We start from the raw sequence: 19186 nt of genomic DNA on the forward strand, positions 1-19186 counted from the left end.
TGAAAAATCCTTAGAACGAGTGTCACTGTCTGCAGAGAGTCTCCTGAAAGCAGCAACCTCTGTTCGTGGTGGAAAAAACTCATCTCTGAACTGCTCCAGGGCAGAGAAGGGTGTAGCTAGAGTTGTAAACATCACTTCCCCTGGTCATGATCCTCCATCCAGGTCTCCTCCTACTACCGCGTCTGTGTCAGCAACAGCAGCTCCAAGGTCAGTGAAGGACACTATGTACCTTTTTTAATGTTAGCAGTCTAAAACCCCACTGTCGGCAAGACTTGGAAGAGTGTTTGATCTTTTAAGTGTATTTTATTGTTCTTGTTAAAGTAGAGGTCTCAACTCACTCGAATCGTTTTTATGGTTTTATAGATGGAACTTAACGTGGGCATTTGTTTTTTAAGATCTGTTTCACAATATTTCATATATTCTAAATTGTCAGTACACCCGTAAAATTTGGGAGCATTAGTTTTGTACATGATAGGTTTGCATTCATCTTTTTGCTCAAGAGACCTGTTGTCTAATTTAACATTAAATCCACTTTTTTTGAATTTACTAGGACAGTTCGTGTGGCAATGCAAGTACCTGTTGTAATGACATCGTTGGGTCAGAAAATCTCGACTGTGGCAGTTCAGTCAGTTAATGCAGGTGCACCGTTAATAACCAGCACTAGTCCAACAACAGCAACCTCTCCCAAGGTAGTTATTCAGACGATCCCTACTGTGATGCCAGCCTCTTCTGAAAACGGAGACAAAATCACCATGCAGCCTGCCAAAATTATCACCATCCCAGCTACACAACTTGCACAGTGTCAGCTGCAGACAAAGTCAAATCTGACTGGGTCCGGAAGCATTAACATTGTTGGAACCCCGCTGGCTGTGAGAGCACTTACCCCCGTTTCAATAGCCCATGGTACACCTGTAATGAGACTATCAGTGCCTACTCAACAGGCATCTGGCCAGACTCCTCCGCGAGTTATCAGCGCGGTCATAAAGGGGCCAGAGGTCAAATCAGAAGCGGTGGCAAAAAAGCAGGAACATGACGTGAAAACTTTGCAGCTGGTACAAGAAGAAAAACCAGCAGACGGAAGTAAGACAGTGACCCACGTAGTGGTTGTCAGTGCTCCTTCAGCTATTGCCCTTCCTGTAGCTATGAAAACGGAAGGACTAGTGACGTGTGAGAAATAAAATAGCAGCTCTACCGTGGACTTGAGACTGTTAGTGATAGTACTAACAAATATTTGCAAGGGAGGTCATCAAGCAAAGTCAAAAGAAGACTTTAAAACATTTTTAATGCATCTAAGAAAACAATCAGACTTACTGGAAATAAATTACCTATCCCATGTTTCAGTGGGAAATGAACTACATGCGGAGATGCTGACAGAAAACTGCCTCTTACAGTAGGAAACAACTGAACCCGTCAATAAGGAAAATGGATCGAAAGGGACCAAGCAACTCACTACAATATCCAGTTACACTAAGACTTGGAACACTAACACTCTGTAAGAGGTTATATAGTTTTCAGTGGGGAGGGGTTGGAATGGGTGATCTCATTGTTACATAGAGCAATTTTTGATGCATTTTATATGCATACCAGCAATTATTACTGTGTTCACACAGAACTCACTTAACTGGTGCTATGTGAAGACTGCTAATATAGGTATTTTAGAATGTGAATTGAAAATGGATCCAAAAGCTTTTCAGAAAGAGGATAGCAAAAAAGACCTAGTGCGATTTTTTTTTTAAATATCATATAGCTTAAGCTGATTTAAAACAAAGGCCTTAGACTAATTTTCAGTTTTCTTTATTGAAATAAGCTAATGGCTTGTTTGTGTAAAGCTTTTTTATTAAAAGAAAAATTTTAAAAATCTTGTACCTAGCACAGTATTGTTATAGAATTTACATGTAACATTTTATATGGTAGTTTAAGTCTGTCAGTTTCTTAATTGTGGACAAATTAACAGTTGGCTCTGGCCTTTTGCTGTAACCTGCGTGTCACTCACTTAGTCCTGGCATCTGTGCACACATAGCAGTTTCAGTTCTACTGTCACTTGGAAGTTCAGGCTCAGCATGAATTTTTGTCAGGTAGCTCTAATACCTGGTGTTTTTGTTTTTGTTTTTCCTTCCTTCCTTTTTTTTTTTTTTTTAGTTGAAGTTTTAAGAGGGAAAGTACCAGTGTTCAGATTTGAACTATAATAGTTTGTATATTCAACATTTGAAGTATATTCTATTTTGTTGTACTCTTGTTTCAAAGTGTATTCAAGTAGGTTTTCTGAAATATAGAAATGAAATTTATGTTGTGTTTTGGTCTCTGGTGATATTTATAACAATATTCAAAAGCTAGTATAGAGACTGTTTTAGTTAAATATAGAAGTCTTATTTCTCCTTCCCAACTACTGTGTGAAAAAGTTTTCCTTCTGTTTGTTCCATTACATTAATATTTGGCAAATATCTGCATGTTGCCACTTATTTTCTAATTACTATCATGAACTATATAATGTTCTACTTAACCATGAGTTTATTATTTTAATGTTGGCCACACTTAAAGAAATTTCTCAAACAGACCTTTTGAGGGTTAAGAAGATCAAGTAATACTCTAGCCCTTTTACAAATTAGGAAATGGAGGTACCAGGGGGATTAATGAATTTCCTAATTTCACACCAAATTAGGTCCTGTGACCCCACATCTTAATGCTCTTTCTACTACAAAGAAAAGTTGTCTATTTTTACATCTTTTAGAAATTGAAATAAACTGATACTTAATGTTTTGTGGCCTTCAATTGTGCACTTGATCAGATACTACTTAGGTTGACAACGATTTTTATAATAGCCCCCTTTGTAATCATTTATCTTTTCCAGACATACCTGATGGTACTTTTTAATAAAAGCTCAAAGAAAAACTCACTTGATTCTTATCCCATTTGGGAATTAAGCTCAAATTTTACCTACTTTTAAGACATTTCCTAAAATTTCAGTTTTCTTTGGCACTTAATTGTATTGTCTTCTTTTTTGCACTATAGTTTCATTTCTTTAGTCATACTCCATGATATTTTTGGAGGGCAAAGAATATATAGCTTATACCATACCTACACCTTTCTCCAAATGCTGAGCTTATTGGACACTCAGACGTGTTGGTTTTGGTAACGTATTTGCTAAGAATCTAAGTCATGTGCTATGGAGGACAGCTAAAGAGACTTCAATTTTGAGTGAATAATTCCCCCCTCACCACTCTATTATTAGTTGGTTCTAACTGGGTTAAGTCAGAACTACCTAGCTTATCTCCACCACTCTACCTAGATATTTTTCTGTCTCAGAAATTCTAAGTACACCTAAGGTCCAGGTTTGGAAACAGATGTAGACAGTATATAATGGTCAGAATGTTTCTGATTAAAATTCTCAGTGGTATGGCTTTTAACCTCAACCCTTCCAAACTGTAAACCACTGTAATTTAACATTTGCTTTTTTGTGTCCGGTATGCTGGGGAAGAACCTTATTAACAATGGCTTAATGCCACTATGTATTCCAGCCTCACTAGGGCTTGTGAACAATAATAAGCAGTCTGTCCATTTATTCCTTAGGTCTGTTTCCAGCAACAATTCCAGCCTTACTACCCTGCTTAACCAAATGACCAGTATACCTCTTTATAGAGAACATGGTGGTCCAGAGCTATGAACTCCCTCCATTTCTGGACCCTTTGCTGTAAGAACATCTACTTCCTCTGGCATCCGTCCTTACCCATCTGTTTCAGGAAGGAGGCAGGGGTGCCTTCCTCCTGTACTCCGCCTTCCTCTCCTTTCATACCTTCGTGGTCTCCTTGTTCCAACAAGTTTTATAGCCTTTTGCTCTGTCTCTCTACCGTAGCTGAATTCTGGCTTAAGAGAAACAGTTCTCACTGAGGTCCAACAATCCAGTAGTAAAATTAAACAGACACTTCATTTTTTCATGGGATCTTGTGCCTCAGCCTACTTCTTAAAAATTCTTTGCTTTTCCATGACATCCTTCTTCTGGTTTACTTCCTGCCTTCTTAGTCTGCTTTGCTCTCCTTCAGTTTCCCATTTAATGTTAATACTTAGCAAGATTCTATCTGTGGGTCTCTTTTCTTCAGATTTTCTTCTTTATTTCAGAGAGAAATAAAGGTGTACGAATTAAATGAATATGTTAAGGATTTAGAACCAGTGCCTGGCATATAGCAAGCACTCTATTAAGTGTTTACTATTATGATTTCACTTCAACTTAATGGTTAGATAATTTTATTCATGCCTGTAGTTTTTACTACCAAATGTGTAGTAAGACTCAGGCGGTTTTATCTAACTGCTCAAAATTTCCTGATTTTTCTCCTGAATGTCCAGTTGAGATCTGTTCTAAAATCTGTTCTTAGCTCAGTAAATGACACCACCAGCAGTCCATTACTCAGGCCAGAAGAAACCATTCTAGACACCTTACTTCCTACCTCTCATCATTCACCAAATCCTATTGATGTTACCTTTTAAGTAGCTTCCCTTCCCATCCTCCCAACCTTTACTGCTTGTCTCACCAACCCTCCCTCTACTTTTTTTTTTTTTAAAGATTTTTTATTTATTTATCTGAGAGAGAGAATGAGAGACAGCGAGCACGAGAGGGAAGAGGGCAGAGGGAGAAGCAGACCCCCAGCTGAGCAGGGAGCCCGATGCGGGACTCGATCCCGGGACTCCAGGATCATGACCTGAGCTGAAGGCAGTCGCTTAACCAACTGAGCCACCCAGGCGCCCCCTCCCTCTACTCTTACTTGTAAATGCAAATTTCATCACTCCCTTGTAATTGCTTTAAATTCTTCAATGGTGGGGCGCCTGGGTGGCTCAGTTGGTTAAGCGTCTGCCTTGAGCTCAAGTCATGATCCCAGGGACCTGGGACTGAGCCCTGCATTGGGCTCCCTGCTCAGCAGAGGGTCTGGTTCTCCCTTTCTCTCTCCGTCTTCCTCAAATAAAAATCTTTTAAAAATAAATTCTTCAATGGCATCTCTTCCTGAAAACATAAAAGTTCAGAGTGTAACATATAACATTTAAATCCATTGATCTGGCCTCTGCTTACCTTCCCAAGCCTTATTCTCTTGCTACTCTTTTAGTCATCTCTGGGCTACAGACATTCCAGACACCCATACCTCACTGGGCCAACAGATGGCTACTCTCTAGACCACTCTGCGTTCACCTAGGTAGGAGTTCACTTTATTTACTGAGAAGTGACAGACATCAAAATAAAAATTTCTGAGATAGGCTTGAAAGGTTGGGGAATGGTCCACCTTGAATTGAGTCTAAAGACTGAAAAGTAGAAAGTATGTGAAGACAAGGGTTAGGGGAGAGGAAAAGGCATCAGCAGTGGAAATGAAGGACTGTTCACAGAGAATTAACAGGGACAAACGAGGTAGCATTTCCAGATATGGTGGGCAGTGCTGTCAAGCGTAGCAGGAAGGGCTAAGCAAATAAGGCGAAAGAAAAAACCAGAGATTGTTGATACAGTGAAAATAAAAGGGCAATTCCACCAGAGGGGTGGCCTTGAAGGCGGAACGTAAGGGATGTGGCACCTGGGGCATTAGCAGTGGCTTGCCGGACACCTTGCAATACCTCACTATGGAGAAGGCATCTCTGATCCCTGTATGTAAGTCATGTGTAATAGTTAGTCATCAGCTCAACTTCTACACAAAGAACATTTTGGCTTCGGGGTTATCTCCAAAGTATCTCTTGCTCCTTTTATTTGAAATCACCTCGCCTACTCTGAGGGCACTACACAGCACATTGTTTTGGGGAGGCAAGAGTAATAACCCTACTTTAGTTCCACAGCCATCACCACTTCTCCCTGTGTTACAGCTTTTACCCATTCACTCTACACGCCCTCTGTGCTTGTGATTTATCTGTACTTCAGCCTCTGTTACAATCATGTCCTCCATAATTAAAACCGATAGTATTTTGTAGGAAGTCAGTACACAGTGATGCCCGTCCTAATGAGAATGAGGTTACTATTCACTCTTTGCAAGTGTGCTGATTCGCCTTTCTGCACTACCCCTCCAGAGCTTTGAAAACTCAAGGGCAGCAGGGAGATGGATTTGATTTTCATCTATTTCACTCTTTAAGCAACCGTAACTATTTTTTGAACACTGCAACTCAGCACTAATGCTGAGTTCAGGACTTAAACACAATATATCACAACTTCTAAAGTTAGAACTTAATAGAACATGGCTGCTTAATGCAAAATACTCCGGGGGCGCTGGGTGGCTCAGCTGGTTAACCATCCGACTAGGTTTCGGCTCAGGTCATGATCTCGGGGTTGTGGGATGCAGCCCGGTGTCCAGCTCTATGCTCGACATGGAGTCTGCTTCAGATTCTCTCTCCTTCTGCCCCTCCTGCTCCTGCTCTCTCTGAAGGAAATAAATCTCAAAAAAGTACTGCATATCAAAAACAAAACTGAACTGTAAATAGGCTATAAACCAACAGTTGTCTTCTCCCAAGATACTGTTTCTTCCCATCCCGTCGCAGTCATGTTTAACTTGGAAAAAACGTCTATTTTAGAAGACTTTCTTTGATGAAATGGTACCATCACTGTCGTAATAGGTGAAACACAATTTACATAATCTGGAAATTATTTCTGAGTTGTAGGACATTCATTGTTAACACAACGGTAATTTTGCTGCCCATTAGAATCACCTCGGAAGATTTAGAAATCCCGTTGCTCACATCACACTCCATACCAGTTAGATTACAATGTATGGGAGTGGGAGGCAGGCATCCGTATTTTTCAGTATCTCTAGGAGATTTCATTGTTGCCGTCAGGTTTGGGAACCCACACTGCCATATAGATACAATCAAGGAAAGCTTTATGTCCGAGGATCTGTGTCCTAACATAGGCTTTTCTAAAATGGTCAGTGGAAAAAGGTAGTTTGAGATGTATCTATTAAGTATTAAAATGGGTTTTTGAAAAGCCTACATACTGTAGATCTCATTAGTTCTAAAGTCTCCTCATATTTAACATCTCTGTAAGGACGAAAGAGTCTTAGCTATATACTAAGGCCAACAATGCTGTCCTTGTTCAAAATACTTTTGAATTGCTTCCTGGAGCAATGCCTAAAATTTAAAACACAATAATAGAGGCAAGTTTTCTGCTGAGGAAGATTTTAATTTTAGAAATAGCCAAGTCACTTGAGGTTAATAAACTGATGTGAATCAAGCTAGGTAATGCCATATCTGGTTCAAAATGAGATGTGGTATTAAATTCCCACTGGTTTTGAGACCTTCATAAAACTGGATATGGAAGCAGTTCCAAAAAATTGCAACAGTATTTTTGAACTGTGGCAGCAGAAACTCAAATCGTGTTGACGTGCCTCAGTTTAGTGTTTTTAAGAAACCTTAGAGGTTGTCTGATCTATTGCCTATATTACAAATAAACTAAGGTTCAGGAAAAAAGGGACTCCTCAGTCTCAGTCCAGCTGATCAGTGGCAGACCTAAAAACAGAACTCCTCTGCCTCCCAATTTAGTTTTAGCCTCAACCTATATTCCCTCCCATCCAAAAAAAAAAGGGGCAGGGCGAGGGGGGGAAGGTTAGTTATCCTATCATGTAATGACCCTTACTTTCTCACAAACTAGATCTTAAAATGTAGAATTTTGCTGTGTGTTTTCTTCAGGTTCACCAATCTATGGAAACCAAAGTGAGATGTTGGACATGTTCCCTGTGTCCAGTCTTCCATCATCCTTCTTGATTGGTGTCTGTCCATATTATAGATAATATTACAGATAATATCTGTAATCATATTTTGACGTTCTTGTACAAACTGTCTCCATCTAGATGCCCGAATCTGTTTAATGTACCAAGATAATTTATACTCTATTACCAAAAGAATTTCAGATAGTTTATGTAATCTAAGAATAAGTGAAAGCCAAAAAAATAAAAAGGGTAAGAGAAAATTAGGCAAAGAAAAAAGATAGGATGGCAAAAGATGAAAGCATACAGAGCACATACTGTTACAACATTGTAAAGTGTCACCCAGTAATTAAAATTCAGCTATAAGGTCTGGTTTTGAATGTCTTAGAAGCCAAAGCAAAAAAGGTAAGTTGATCAGTAATGAGATTCATATAATCCAGTTTACCAGCTGCTTAGAAGCAACAAAGCTTTTCCTAGCATTCTGTCAAGAGGAATAGCTGTGTCCACATGTCTAATCCTAGGTGAATGTTTTCTTAGATGTGAGCTTTCCACAGAAATCTAGGGATCAAGGCCCTGGAATTAGTATTCTGTTTCATCACACAAAGGCAGTATTTTTTACTTTACCAGTCAAAGTAGGGTTGACATCCTCTCATGAAATTAATAAAGAACCAGACCACTTACAACTTCATATATGCTTGGAAGAACAATTAGGAAAAAAATCTTCACCTATTTGGGGCTTAATTTTCTATTAACCCTATTTGTTCTGCATTTTCAAATTGAAAGATGATTATTCTTAGAAGAGTTAAGACTGGGTTGTTAAAACATTCATGAATATTTTAAGACATCAAGTCCGATGCCCTTCCCTTTCTTGCTTTGAACTTTTGAAGCAAGGTTCATTGACTTCTGTGTATATTTTATGTAACAGTTTACGATATTATTTTACAAACATCTCACAAATCTATGGGGTTGACAGGGCAGGTGCGAAGCAATCCTCTGTGGATGAGAGAACTGAGGCCCTAGAGATGGAGCAACCTGTTGAGGGCCATGCTGGTCAGAGCTGTCTTCACTTAGAGCCCGGGCCCCTCTGTTTGCTGTTACTTGTTTTCCCTCCACTTGTTTTATTTTTTTATTATTTTTTTTAAATTAAAGATTTTATTTATTTGACAGAGACACAGAGAGAGGGAACACAAGCAGGGGGAGTGGGAGAGGGAGAAGCAGGCTCCCCGCCGAGCAGGGATCCTGATGTGGGGCTCGATCCCAGGACTGCAGGATCATGACCTGAGCCGAAGGCAGACGCTTAATGACTGAGCCACCCAGGCACCCCTTCCCTCTGCTTGTTTTAGAAGCCCAAGCTCCAGTCCTCTCCCACTCTGGTATCTAAGCCCTTCTAGATGAAAGCTTGCCTGTGCCGTATTTTTATACGTGTCATTAAAAAAAGCTCTTTCTGCAAGTACATTCATTTTTTGGATGCCTTTCCTTTTCTAAAATTGAAATCAATTAGGATTATGAGCATGTGTTTTTATCTCTTTTTAGAATTTATATCTTGGATATAAACTTCCTCAAGCCTAAAACACATTATCTAATTATATGCAACATTCACTTCACTATTATAAAATCTTGGATGTTTTAAAAAATGGCTCCAATATAGAATATTTGCATCAATTTCTTCCTCTAGTTTGAAACACTATTAGAGTAACTGTTCTTCCTGCTTCCTTCTAAAAAGAAGTATGCAAACAGTAATAGATGTTTTACTTTTTAACTACTTTACTGTATCAGAATAACAGAGATCTGCTCTTTCAGCTGCGATTTGGCCTCTGTATCTTGCTTCTATTCTACATTGCATATGTACTACGAAGTATTTGCCTTATGTTTGACCATTTTTCACTGAACAGATCTCTTCCTCCCCCACTATCACTTTTGTCTCCAGCTGTACTCACTCAAGGCCAAGGGAACATGTTGGTGGGGAAAGAAGCAAGCATTCTGGAGTCAAGACAGACCTAGGTCTGAATACTGGCTCTCCTTCTATTAGCTGTCACTTTGGTCAAATGATTTGATGTTTTACACCCCATTTTAAATTAAGAGTAGTTGCAGAAAAAATTAATTAATTCAGAGTAGTTGAAAGATCGTATTGAAAACTCTTGGAGCCAAAGGTAAGGAACTCAAATGTGTTTCTTATGTATACACCATTATTCTTTGCTTAAATGAATGAAGTGGTCACTCCTATTCCTTTCACCTTGTAGAAGGCAATCTACTGAAATATGGCATGGAGGAAGAAAAAAAAATCCATTGCCACTCTCATTCTCTCTTCAGATACGCACAATTTACTTCTCTTTTAAGACTCTTATTATGACCACGGTTAAACTATTATGCGATATAAAAAGAAAAGCTGAACCAAAAGGTACAGGGGGGTGGAATAAGAGAAATTCATTAAATGGAACATGCCCAAAAATTTAGAATACAGATTTGTTACTTACCATTCTGCTTCTGGTTACTCTGATAGTCCATAAGGCAAAGGTGTCTACAAAGACTTGAAAGGAAAAATAAAATATGAAGTACAATCCAACAAGATTTAATATACTACTAAAAATTGTTTACATAAAATGCTCACATAACTCCATTTTAAATAAAGACAAATACAAAACCATCAAACAGAAGCATACTGCCCTAACTCCAAAGGATAACTGAAGGAGAGTTCCATTATAATTTTTGCCCTATTTCCTTAATGTAAAGGCACATTACAATCACATGGTTATTTCCAGCTTTTTTGCTCATTAGCATTCCCAGCCACCCTCAACCCATAGCCTGTTAATTCATATATTGGTGGACAACATTTGAAATGCAAACATTATTTTCGCTTTCATTCTCATCCAGATTTGCTCTCTTAGGGCCGTTGTGATAGTTTCTCTTCCGGTTGGTGTACCTTGGGGTACGCAAACAATATTTAATGCCTGTTTCAATCAGTGTTTGGTTTCTCAACAGCGATGATGGTACCATTATCATGCTAAGATTTGAACCAAATGACAGTTGGTACAGATGTTCTTCCAGCTAGCCATTCCTTCCAGGAAGCCCCAAGATTTTTTGTATACAATGTACTGAAAACCTCATTTATCTCAAAAGTAGTTCCACTGCAGAATATATGGGTGAGCCATTTTGTGGGACTCCACCCGTGACCCCTAGAGACATTACATAAGCACGGCATAGATGCCTTCAATGTGCAAAATGAAGGTCTGTGTGTAAATGGATACAGTGGGTCACCGTGTTAACAGTATTAAAAGATCAAATCTACTCCCAGATTCTTTTTGGACTAAAAAGACAAGATAGTAAAATCACTAGCTTTAAAAGACCATTTATTATTCTTAAGTATTTACAACTCATGGGTTAAAGTATTTATCAATTTATTACCAATAGGTTATTTGTTGGGATTTTGCTTGAAAGGGGCTTCACCTGTTATCTTGTACCGCTTTTATTTCTTATGGAAGAGAATTCCAAGTTATCTTTCTAACTTTTTAACATTCTTCTTTCTAGACATTTTGAACTAGCCACTTGGCTCTCTTAGGAGATTTTAAGAATAGCCTCATTAATAGGCTTTCTAGTTTCCTATCTCTGAAAAGAAGGCCCCACTTACTTTCTTAGCTACTGCCACATAAGAGTTCCTAAATAACCTAGTGTGAAAAGCACAGTCCAATACAAACAGACACTGAGTGACCTCAAATGTGTATCATAGCATTCCAATGGAAAGCTATAAATGCCTAACAGTGATTCAATAATGAAGACTACGGAATCTAAGAACACAATAATGGGAACATGGAGGCATAGCAAGGATTGCTTACGAAGAAAGTATCAAGGAGACCTGATATTTCCACTTAAATAAACTAAAAACCCTGTCAGGCTACATAGTCCCTTTATACACTACTATTGTTAGACCCCAAATAAAAAGATCTTAGAGATTTAAGAAAATCACTATAAATTACTCTATAACTTATGTTTTGCATGGTTTTAAAACATTCACAATGCTCTATTTATTTAATCTTATATGAAAATATAAAAAAATAAATATTGCCATGCATATCTTGCTGACATTTTAAAAACTACAAATAAATAACTTGAAATGCTATCTAGAGAAATTGCTCCTGTATACTTACTAATTATGGAGGACTCAAGCAAGTCTATTTTTATAAAGCATCCTTAAACTGAAAAAGCTACAAAATAAGCCTCATTTTTAATGCCCTTAAATGATCCAAATGTAATGCTAAGGGAAAGAAAATAATACAAGCCAAAACTGGAGTGCAAACACCTTCTTTGCTGCAGGTTTTAATGGAAAAGGTTTGTGGACTAATGGGATTCCTTCCCAAGGGCATGCTGGAAACATGGAAAATGACAAAAGAAACTGGGAATCCTTCCTCGGGCAACTTCTTATCCTATTTTAGTTTCCTGAAACATCCCTGGTTAAGACTCTTGTGATTAAAAAGACAAGCATTTAGAAAAGTCCATCAGGTTCCTCATTAAAGCTGAAGTCACACACTAGAGATAGGTGGTCTGAAGGATAATTAAAAGATGGTAGCCGGTTGGGTCCAATCTGTTCTTCAGTGAGCAAATCAAGAGCTGCCCTCACACTCAGAGCCCGTTTAGAGTACCAGATATAATCCAGTGTGTGCCGACATTCCCCTGACGTCCGGATCTTCCAGGTCGTATATGGGGGTTCTGACTGCCCATCAGGGCTCAGCAGCTTGTACGCACTGTTCAGGTTGAGGCTGGAGGAAGCGAAGTGTTTGTAGACCTCCTCTGTTGGCTCTGCATTGAAGTCCCCACAAACAATAAGGGGAATTTTGGCTCCTTGAGTGATGTTCTGCAGGTTCTGGAGGAGGTCACAGCCTTGAGCTGAGCGAAATCGTTCCCAACCAGTACGTGCTTTTAAGTGGGTGACTGCAATACAGAACTGTCGACTGGACTCCTTGCATTCTAGAGTTTGTGCAATGGCCACCTGATTGGTTTTCAATGTCATGGCTGTCAGCCTAATATTGGCACTGTTGACTAGCTTGAATCGGTTCTGGAGGAAAAACAAGGCACAGCCATCTGGTCCATTGTTGTGTTCTACATCGAGACAAGGTGACCAGGGCTTTGGGAAAAACGTGCCTTGATAGCCCAATCTACTGAGGAGTGGTTGGAAGGTGTCAAAATAGTGGTCCACCTCTTGGAGGCACAGTATATCGGGCTGGTAGGCTAGGATTTCTTCTAGGATGAGACATTTCCTTTCTTCCCACTTGAGTGCTTCTACAGGGCATTGTACAAAGTTGTCTTTTCCTTCTCCAAGAGCTGAAATAAAAAAGCCAGTCAGTTGTCACAGGTACTTAGAAGTCATGGTTCTATAGTAGCTAAGTACCTGGAAGTCTCCTTCAGTTTAACACTACTCAAGACCCTCAGAATGCTTTCTCTACTTCAGATACTTTGGGTGATTCTTCTGTCTAAATTGTATTAACCAACCAAACTGGGGCGCCTGGGTGGCTCAGTCAGTTAAGCGTCCGACTCTTGATTTTGGCTGAGATCATGGTCTCAGGGCCGTGAGACTGAGCCCTGCACTGGGCTCTGCTCTTGAGGGTGGAGCCTGCTTCAGATTTTCTCTCCCTCTACCCCTCCCCTGCTTATGTGTGTACACGTACACGCATGCGCTCTCTCTCTCTCTCCGTCCAAAAAACCCTAAAACCAAAACAAAACCTACCAACCTAAATAACCTCTTAATATCGAGATAAGGCAAGCAATTTATTTTCTTTCATATTAAAACTGTTTCGTGTGACTATATTCTAGGACAAAAAATCTTTTGATTTTTAAGTTTGAGCCTTAAACAGTGTTCTTTACAATTCCTGGGGTAGAAACTATGTCAGATGAAATAAATATATTTAACTTTATATGCAAACTTTCTTTTTAAAGATTTTACTTTATTTGAGAGGGTGAGGGAGCGAGAGATCACGAGCAGGGGGAGGGGTAGAGGGAGAAGCAGACTTGCTGCTGAGCAGGGAGCCCGATGCGGGTCTCAATCCCAACACCCTGGGATCATGATCTGAGCCAAAAGCAGCCACTCAACCGACTGAGCCACCCAGGCACCCATATGCTAACTTTTTAAAAAAAGACTATTTTAAGTAATGTCTACAAGTAATGTCATATGCTCTACTGACTGAGCCAGCCAGGCGCCCCATCTATACACTAATTTTAACCCTATAACGAGCCATATGAATTGATATGGAACCTATCTTAAATAGGCAGCTTTTCCTACTTATGGACGAACACCTAGGGGAAAGAAAAATCTAAAATTGAAAATCAGGGTATATGCCCTTCTTTAAAAAGCTGCCTTTGTTTCTTTTTCTTATGATTTCAACTGCTACATTGAAAGGCAACACTACAGAGAGTTCAATGATACATCTTTTTAATTCAGCAGGCCTAGGAAACGTGTCCTTTCTACCATAACAAAGTAACATCTTAATCAACAGAGAACTAAAGCAATATCCCTTTGACCTCAAGTTATACAGACGCATATGGGTGGGAATCTGGCCTCAAGAAGACCCAGACTCACCGCCACCCACAGAGCTCCCATTCCTTGCAGAAAGTTCGACCTGTTACCCATTCAGCAGATTCTGTTTCTCCCTTACAAATGCTATCTTAGCGCTGTGGACTGGGAGTTGGAGGCAACAGAAAGTTTGAGGCTGATAAAAGACAGGGTCCTGGGCACCTGGGTGGCTCAAGTCGTTGAGTGTCTGCCTTCGGCTCAGGTCATGATCCCAGGGTCCTGGGATCAAGCCCCGCATCGGGCTCCCTGCTCGGCGGGAAGCCTGCTTCTCCCTCTCCCGCTCCCCCTGCTTGTGTTCCCTCTCTCGCTGTGTCTCTCTCTGTCAAATAAATAAAATCTTTAAAAAAAAAAAAAAAAAGACAGGGTCCTTTAAACATGGAAGGTAAGGTATAAATCTTGAGTGCTGGATTTATTCCTGGAAACCGGACGGCCTTCTTTCTTACCTTCCCCTTCTGGGAGCTCCTCGTGCTGCCCTAAGTCACTTCATCCTCCTACATCTCTTATCTGCCCACACCTCCTCCCTCCACAGAACACATCAGTGCTCCAGGCAGTCATAGGAAACTTCACAGCTCAGGTACAAAAGCATCAGGCATACCTTGGGCGAGGATGTTCCATTGCATGACCCGAATAGGTGGGTGGCTACTGGGGCAATCTGTCCTCAGATCCACAAAATCCCTCTGGAACCGGGGAGGTCGAGTGTGCAGGACAGCCCTGCATTCCTCGAGGAGTTCTTTAGGATCAATGGGCTCCAGATGTTCTGGGTCAGGTGACACCAAATATTCTGGGTGCTGGGAGGCAGCACTGCTGTTCAGTGCCTTGGCGAGAGCACTATAGAGTCTGCTCGTACCGTTTCCCATGGAACACACTACAGGAGAGGAAAGCACAATTATACACTCAGCTCCTTTTTCTGCCTTTCTTCCACTGTCACTCAGCTCAACTAGAAGATAAAACATTTACTGTCCATAAAAGCCAAGAACTCGACTGAGGGCAATGTTCCCAGGTTCATGGATGAAGCCATGTCCGCAGAGGTGGCTTAAAGGAGTTTTCCAGGTTCTAACTTTCTCCTAGGACAGGTTAACTGAAATACTAATGTTAAAATTGGTCTCTGATTAACTAGGATAATTCTTTTAAGGGAGAAATACCTTGATCTTTATGGTCCCTTCTAATTTAGGATTTGTCTTTATAATTTATAAACCTAGTCTTATTATGAAAGCATGGCTCAACAGAATCCACGTTCCTTTTTTTCTAAATATTTTAATAAAAACGTGAAGGCCAGTTTGTAAAGAGCCAAATGTTAGAAAGCCCATGATAAGCCTGGAGAAAAGCCAGGCTGCTACTCTGGCTACCTCATCCATACAGATCCCTCTGCTACGGAAAGTAACAGCTGGGTTAAATCTGTACCCATTTCTCTTAGATGTTAACTATCCATCAGGGCTCTGGCTTTCTGTAGGACTCTGAACATCACCGAGCAATACAGCCTATAATATCAACTGCCAGATTTTTTAAGAATCCAGAAAAAGGGTTGGAGGTAGAAGGGGTAAGAGAAGGTTGCCCACCGGTGCTGGGATTCTGAAAGGAGAAATGGTATGGAGGGCAGCAGGAGGCACGCCAGCTCAGTGCATTTGCCAGTGCTTCACTTTTTATCCTGATAGATTATAATGCACTTAGGAGAGGAGAGCACAATCTCCCACTAATTAGCCTGAGGGAAGTTCTACCTGTAAGCAGGTGATTGCTCTTTTTTACTCTTCATTACAGTATAAATTAGGGTCAAGTTTTACTGAGAACCACCTCCCAAGATTCCGTGTAAGGTGAATCGTGTGGAGGAATCAAGATTTCCCTGCCTTCTCTTGATAAAGACACAGTTTTCTTATAAAAACATTATCTGGCAGGCTGATTGACTGCATCTGAAACCAGCAGTCAATCATATTCACTGTGGCAGGTCATAAAGGCAAGTCCAAATATTTACCAACAAATGTCCTTAAACATCAAGGTCAATTAGCATGCAAGCATGCTCTCTATTGTTCCTTTTCATCAACCCAATGTGGTTGTAGTTTTTTCCCCCAGTAAGACTACTGGATTAAGGCAAAGAAACACATCATACATTTAAGTGTACGTGCATCTTGAAGCAAGCCTGTTCATTCTCTCACACATACATGCGCCCATGCATGCACACACCTGTTTCCAAAGTGTTTAATCTGAATATATTAAATTCTTTTTAATCAATCTGCTTGCCTATCTGAGTACATGGGTCCAAAGGAAGAAATTTTCTTCTTGCCTGGTAGTACAACTTTGAAAATCTTTCTTCTGTACTTCTAGTTTTTAAGAAAAAAAGAAGTTAAAGGTCTTCCCGGTTGGTTTCTCACGTGTTGTCTCTCCAGAAGAGTAGCACCACCCCAGCTGTAAACCCAAATGTCACACAGGCAGCACAGCAAACTCAAGGGGCACCACGGGCCATCTTACATGTGAAACATATGGCAATGTTTGACCTAGGTCAACCTCTAAGCACACCACTAGCCGGATGTCCTTTAGTTTCAACAGGACTGCTCCACATCTTTTTGATGTATCTTTGTCAAGCTGAGTTTTGGGTGGTTATTGTGATAAAAAGCAAGTACATAAAAATGAGCATGAAAAAGAGAGTAATAGTGTCCAACAGGAGTTTATGTATTTGAGGAGTTATGTGAAGCCAGAAAAACCATCTTGAATAGCACCTCCTTCTAAAAAGTTAGAAAAACCTTCACATAAAGAGAATAAGGAACAGAAAAACATCCATTTCAGACAATGAAAGCATACCAGAAAGACATGCCCAGGAACCAAATCAAAACTATCTTATTGCAAATGAGCTAAAAGTCATTAAGAAAATGAGAGAAGAGCCTAAATCAGAATTAGGAAACTCAGAAATAAGGCAACAAAGAGAATTAGGAGATAGAGCATTTGAGAGATAGTGGTAAATATTATGTGCTTAACCTAAGCAAAGATCCAATATTTGGGTATCAGGAATTCTGTAGCAAGAAAACCAATGCAAGGAAATGAAACAAATACTAAAAAGTAAATCAAGAAAACTTTTGAGAGTAAAAAATTTCAATCATGCAGGGTTGAATTAAGTTCTGGAGATATAATTTCAGCATGGTAACTATAGTTAATACTGTATTGTATTCTTGAAATCTTTTAAGAGAATAGATCTTAAGTGATCTCAACACATACAAGGTAAATGAGGTGACAGATGTGTTAATTAGCTTGGTTGAGGTAATAATTTCACAATGTATATGTATACCAAAACATGTGGTATACCTTAAATATATACTATTTTATCTGTCAATTATATCTCAATTAAGCTGGAAAAAAATGAAATGGTTTAAAATAAAAGATTATATAAGGTTAAAAAAAGGCATGTATCATGGATATATTTAAACATCAGATACATAAAGGTCTGCCTTATCTTTTTATTCTAAAAAAAGAAAAAAAAAACTGAAAAAATTACTCAAAACAACATACTGAAAAACACATCACATACCTGAGAATATCAACCCAGAATGACCAACACCAACTGGACTGTAAAGAAAAAGAAATAAATCCCTTGGGCATCTAGACAAAAACGTCCAAGTAACTTATAAGGAAAATAAAATTAGGCTATCATGAGACTGCAACTGCAATGTTTTATGCCAAGAGAAAATGAAGGTACATATTTTAAATATGTAACTCAAACTTTTTATATATGGCTCATCTATATAGGAACAAGGAATTTATATCCAGCAACACTGGAATACTGACTCCACGAGCCCTTCTTCTTCTTCCTTTTTTTTTTTAAGATTTTATTTATTTATTTGAGAGAGAGAGAGCACATGAGAGGCGGGAGGGTCAGAGGGAGAAGCAGACTCCCCACTGAGCAGGGAGCCCGATGTGGGACTCGATCCTGAGACTCCAGGATCATGACCTGAGCCAAAGGCAGTCGCTTAACCAACTGAGCCACCCAGGCGCCCCTCCATGAGCCCTTCTTGAGGAAACTATAGAGCAGGGCTGACAAACTGTAGCCAGAGGTATTTCTGTATAGTCCTCGAGCTAAGAATGGTTTTAAAGGGGTGTTAAACACATAAACATGATCCTGGAGTCCCAGCATGGAGTCCTGCGTCCGGCTCCCTGCTCAGCAGGGAATCTGCTTCTCCCTCTGACCCTCCCCCATCTCGTGGTCTTTCTCTCTTTCTCTCAAATAAATAAAATCCTTAAAAAAATAAACACACAAACAGACACACACACACACATACACAATGTGGAAAAGAATCACTTTTGGCCTTCAAAGCCTAAATGTTTACTATCCAGTCCTTGGCAGAAAAATTTTTGCCACCTCTGGAACTAAAGCACAAATTCAGAACAAAATGATCAGCAAGACTTAGATATAAGATGGGTGGTAAGCATTAAACACACAGCTACTTAGAAAATCAAGTCTAAATGAGGTTGAGAGAGTACAATATATAATGCCTATGTGATCCCACAAGGAACTTATGAAGACTTAATACAACTGAAAGGGGGGGCAGGGACCAGAATGAGGAAAATATATTCAATTAAAAAATTTCAAACTGGGGGCACCTGGTTGGCTCAGTTGGAAGAACATGCAATTCTTGATCTCAGGGTTGTGAATTCGAGCCCCACATTGGGTGTAGAGGTTACAAAAAAAACTGAAAAATAAACTTAAAAAAATTATAAACTTTGGGGCGCCTGGGTGGCTCAGTGGTTAAGCGTCTGCCTTCGGCTCAGGTCATGATCCCAGGGTCCTGGGATCGAGTCCCGCATCGGGCTTCCTGCTCCGCGGGAAGCCTGCTTCTCCCTCTCCCACTCCCCCTGCTTGTGTTCCCTCTCTTGCTGTGTCTCTCTCCGTCAAATAAATAAATAAAATCTTTAAAAAAAAAATTATAAACTTCTCAGTGATCATAATCAGTAGTGGTAGTATTTGGGTTGTTATTCTTTTTTTTTTTTTTTT

At 39.8% G+C, this 19186-nt stretch overlaps 2 protein-coding genes across 3 annotated transcripts in view; one reads left to right on the top strand and one right to left on the bottom strand.

The window, feature by feature from the left end:
• ELF2 (E74 like ETS transcription factor 2) overlaps nt 1-2757 on the top strand; it is a 106511-nt gene extending 103754 nt beyond the window's left edge. Inside the window, exons 9-10 of the mRNA XM_081813118.1 lie at nt 1-207; nt 551-2757. Of these exons, the coding sequence (XP_081669244.1) occupies nt 1-207; nt 551-1178 (835 nt within the window). The 3' untranslated portion in view covers nt 1179-2757. The remainder of the gene's footprint in view (nt 208-550) is intronic.
• A 7451-nt stretch (nt 2758-10208) lies between these two features.
• The window catches only part of NOCT (nocturnin), a 29779-nt gene continuing 20801 nt past the window's right edge, over nt 10209-19186 (bottom strand). Inside the window, exons 2-4 of one of the 2 annotated variants that reach the window (XM_081811861.1) lie at nt 17726-17763; nt 14810-15079; nt 10209-12968 (exon numbers count right to left, since the gene is read on the bottom strand). In XM_081811861.1, coding sequence (XP_081667987.1) covers nt 12133-12968; nt 14810-15079; nt 17726-17763 — 1144 coding nt within the window. In that variant the 3' untranslated portion in view covers nt 10209-12132. The remainder of the gene's footprint in view (nt 12969-14809; nt 15080-17725; nt 17764-19186) is intronic. The other variant, XM_081811860.1, reaches the window with a different exon arrangement.

This window comes from Leptonychotes weddellii, chromosome 2, assembly GCF_054177405.1.
Source record: "Leptonychotes weddellii isolate Sample4059 chromosome 2, ASM5417740v2, whole genome shotgun sequence".
In the NCBI taxonomy this organism is placed as follows: Eukaryota; Metazoa; Chordata; class Mammalia; order Carnivora; family Phocidae; genus Leptonychotes; species Leptonychotes weddellii.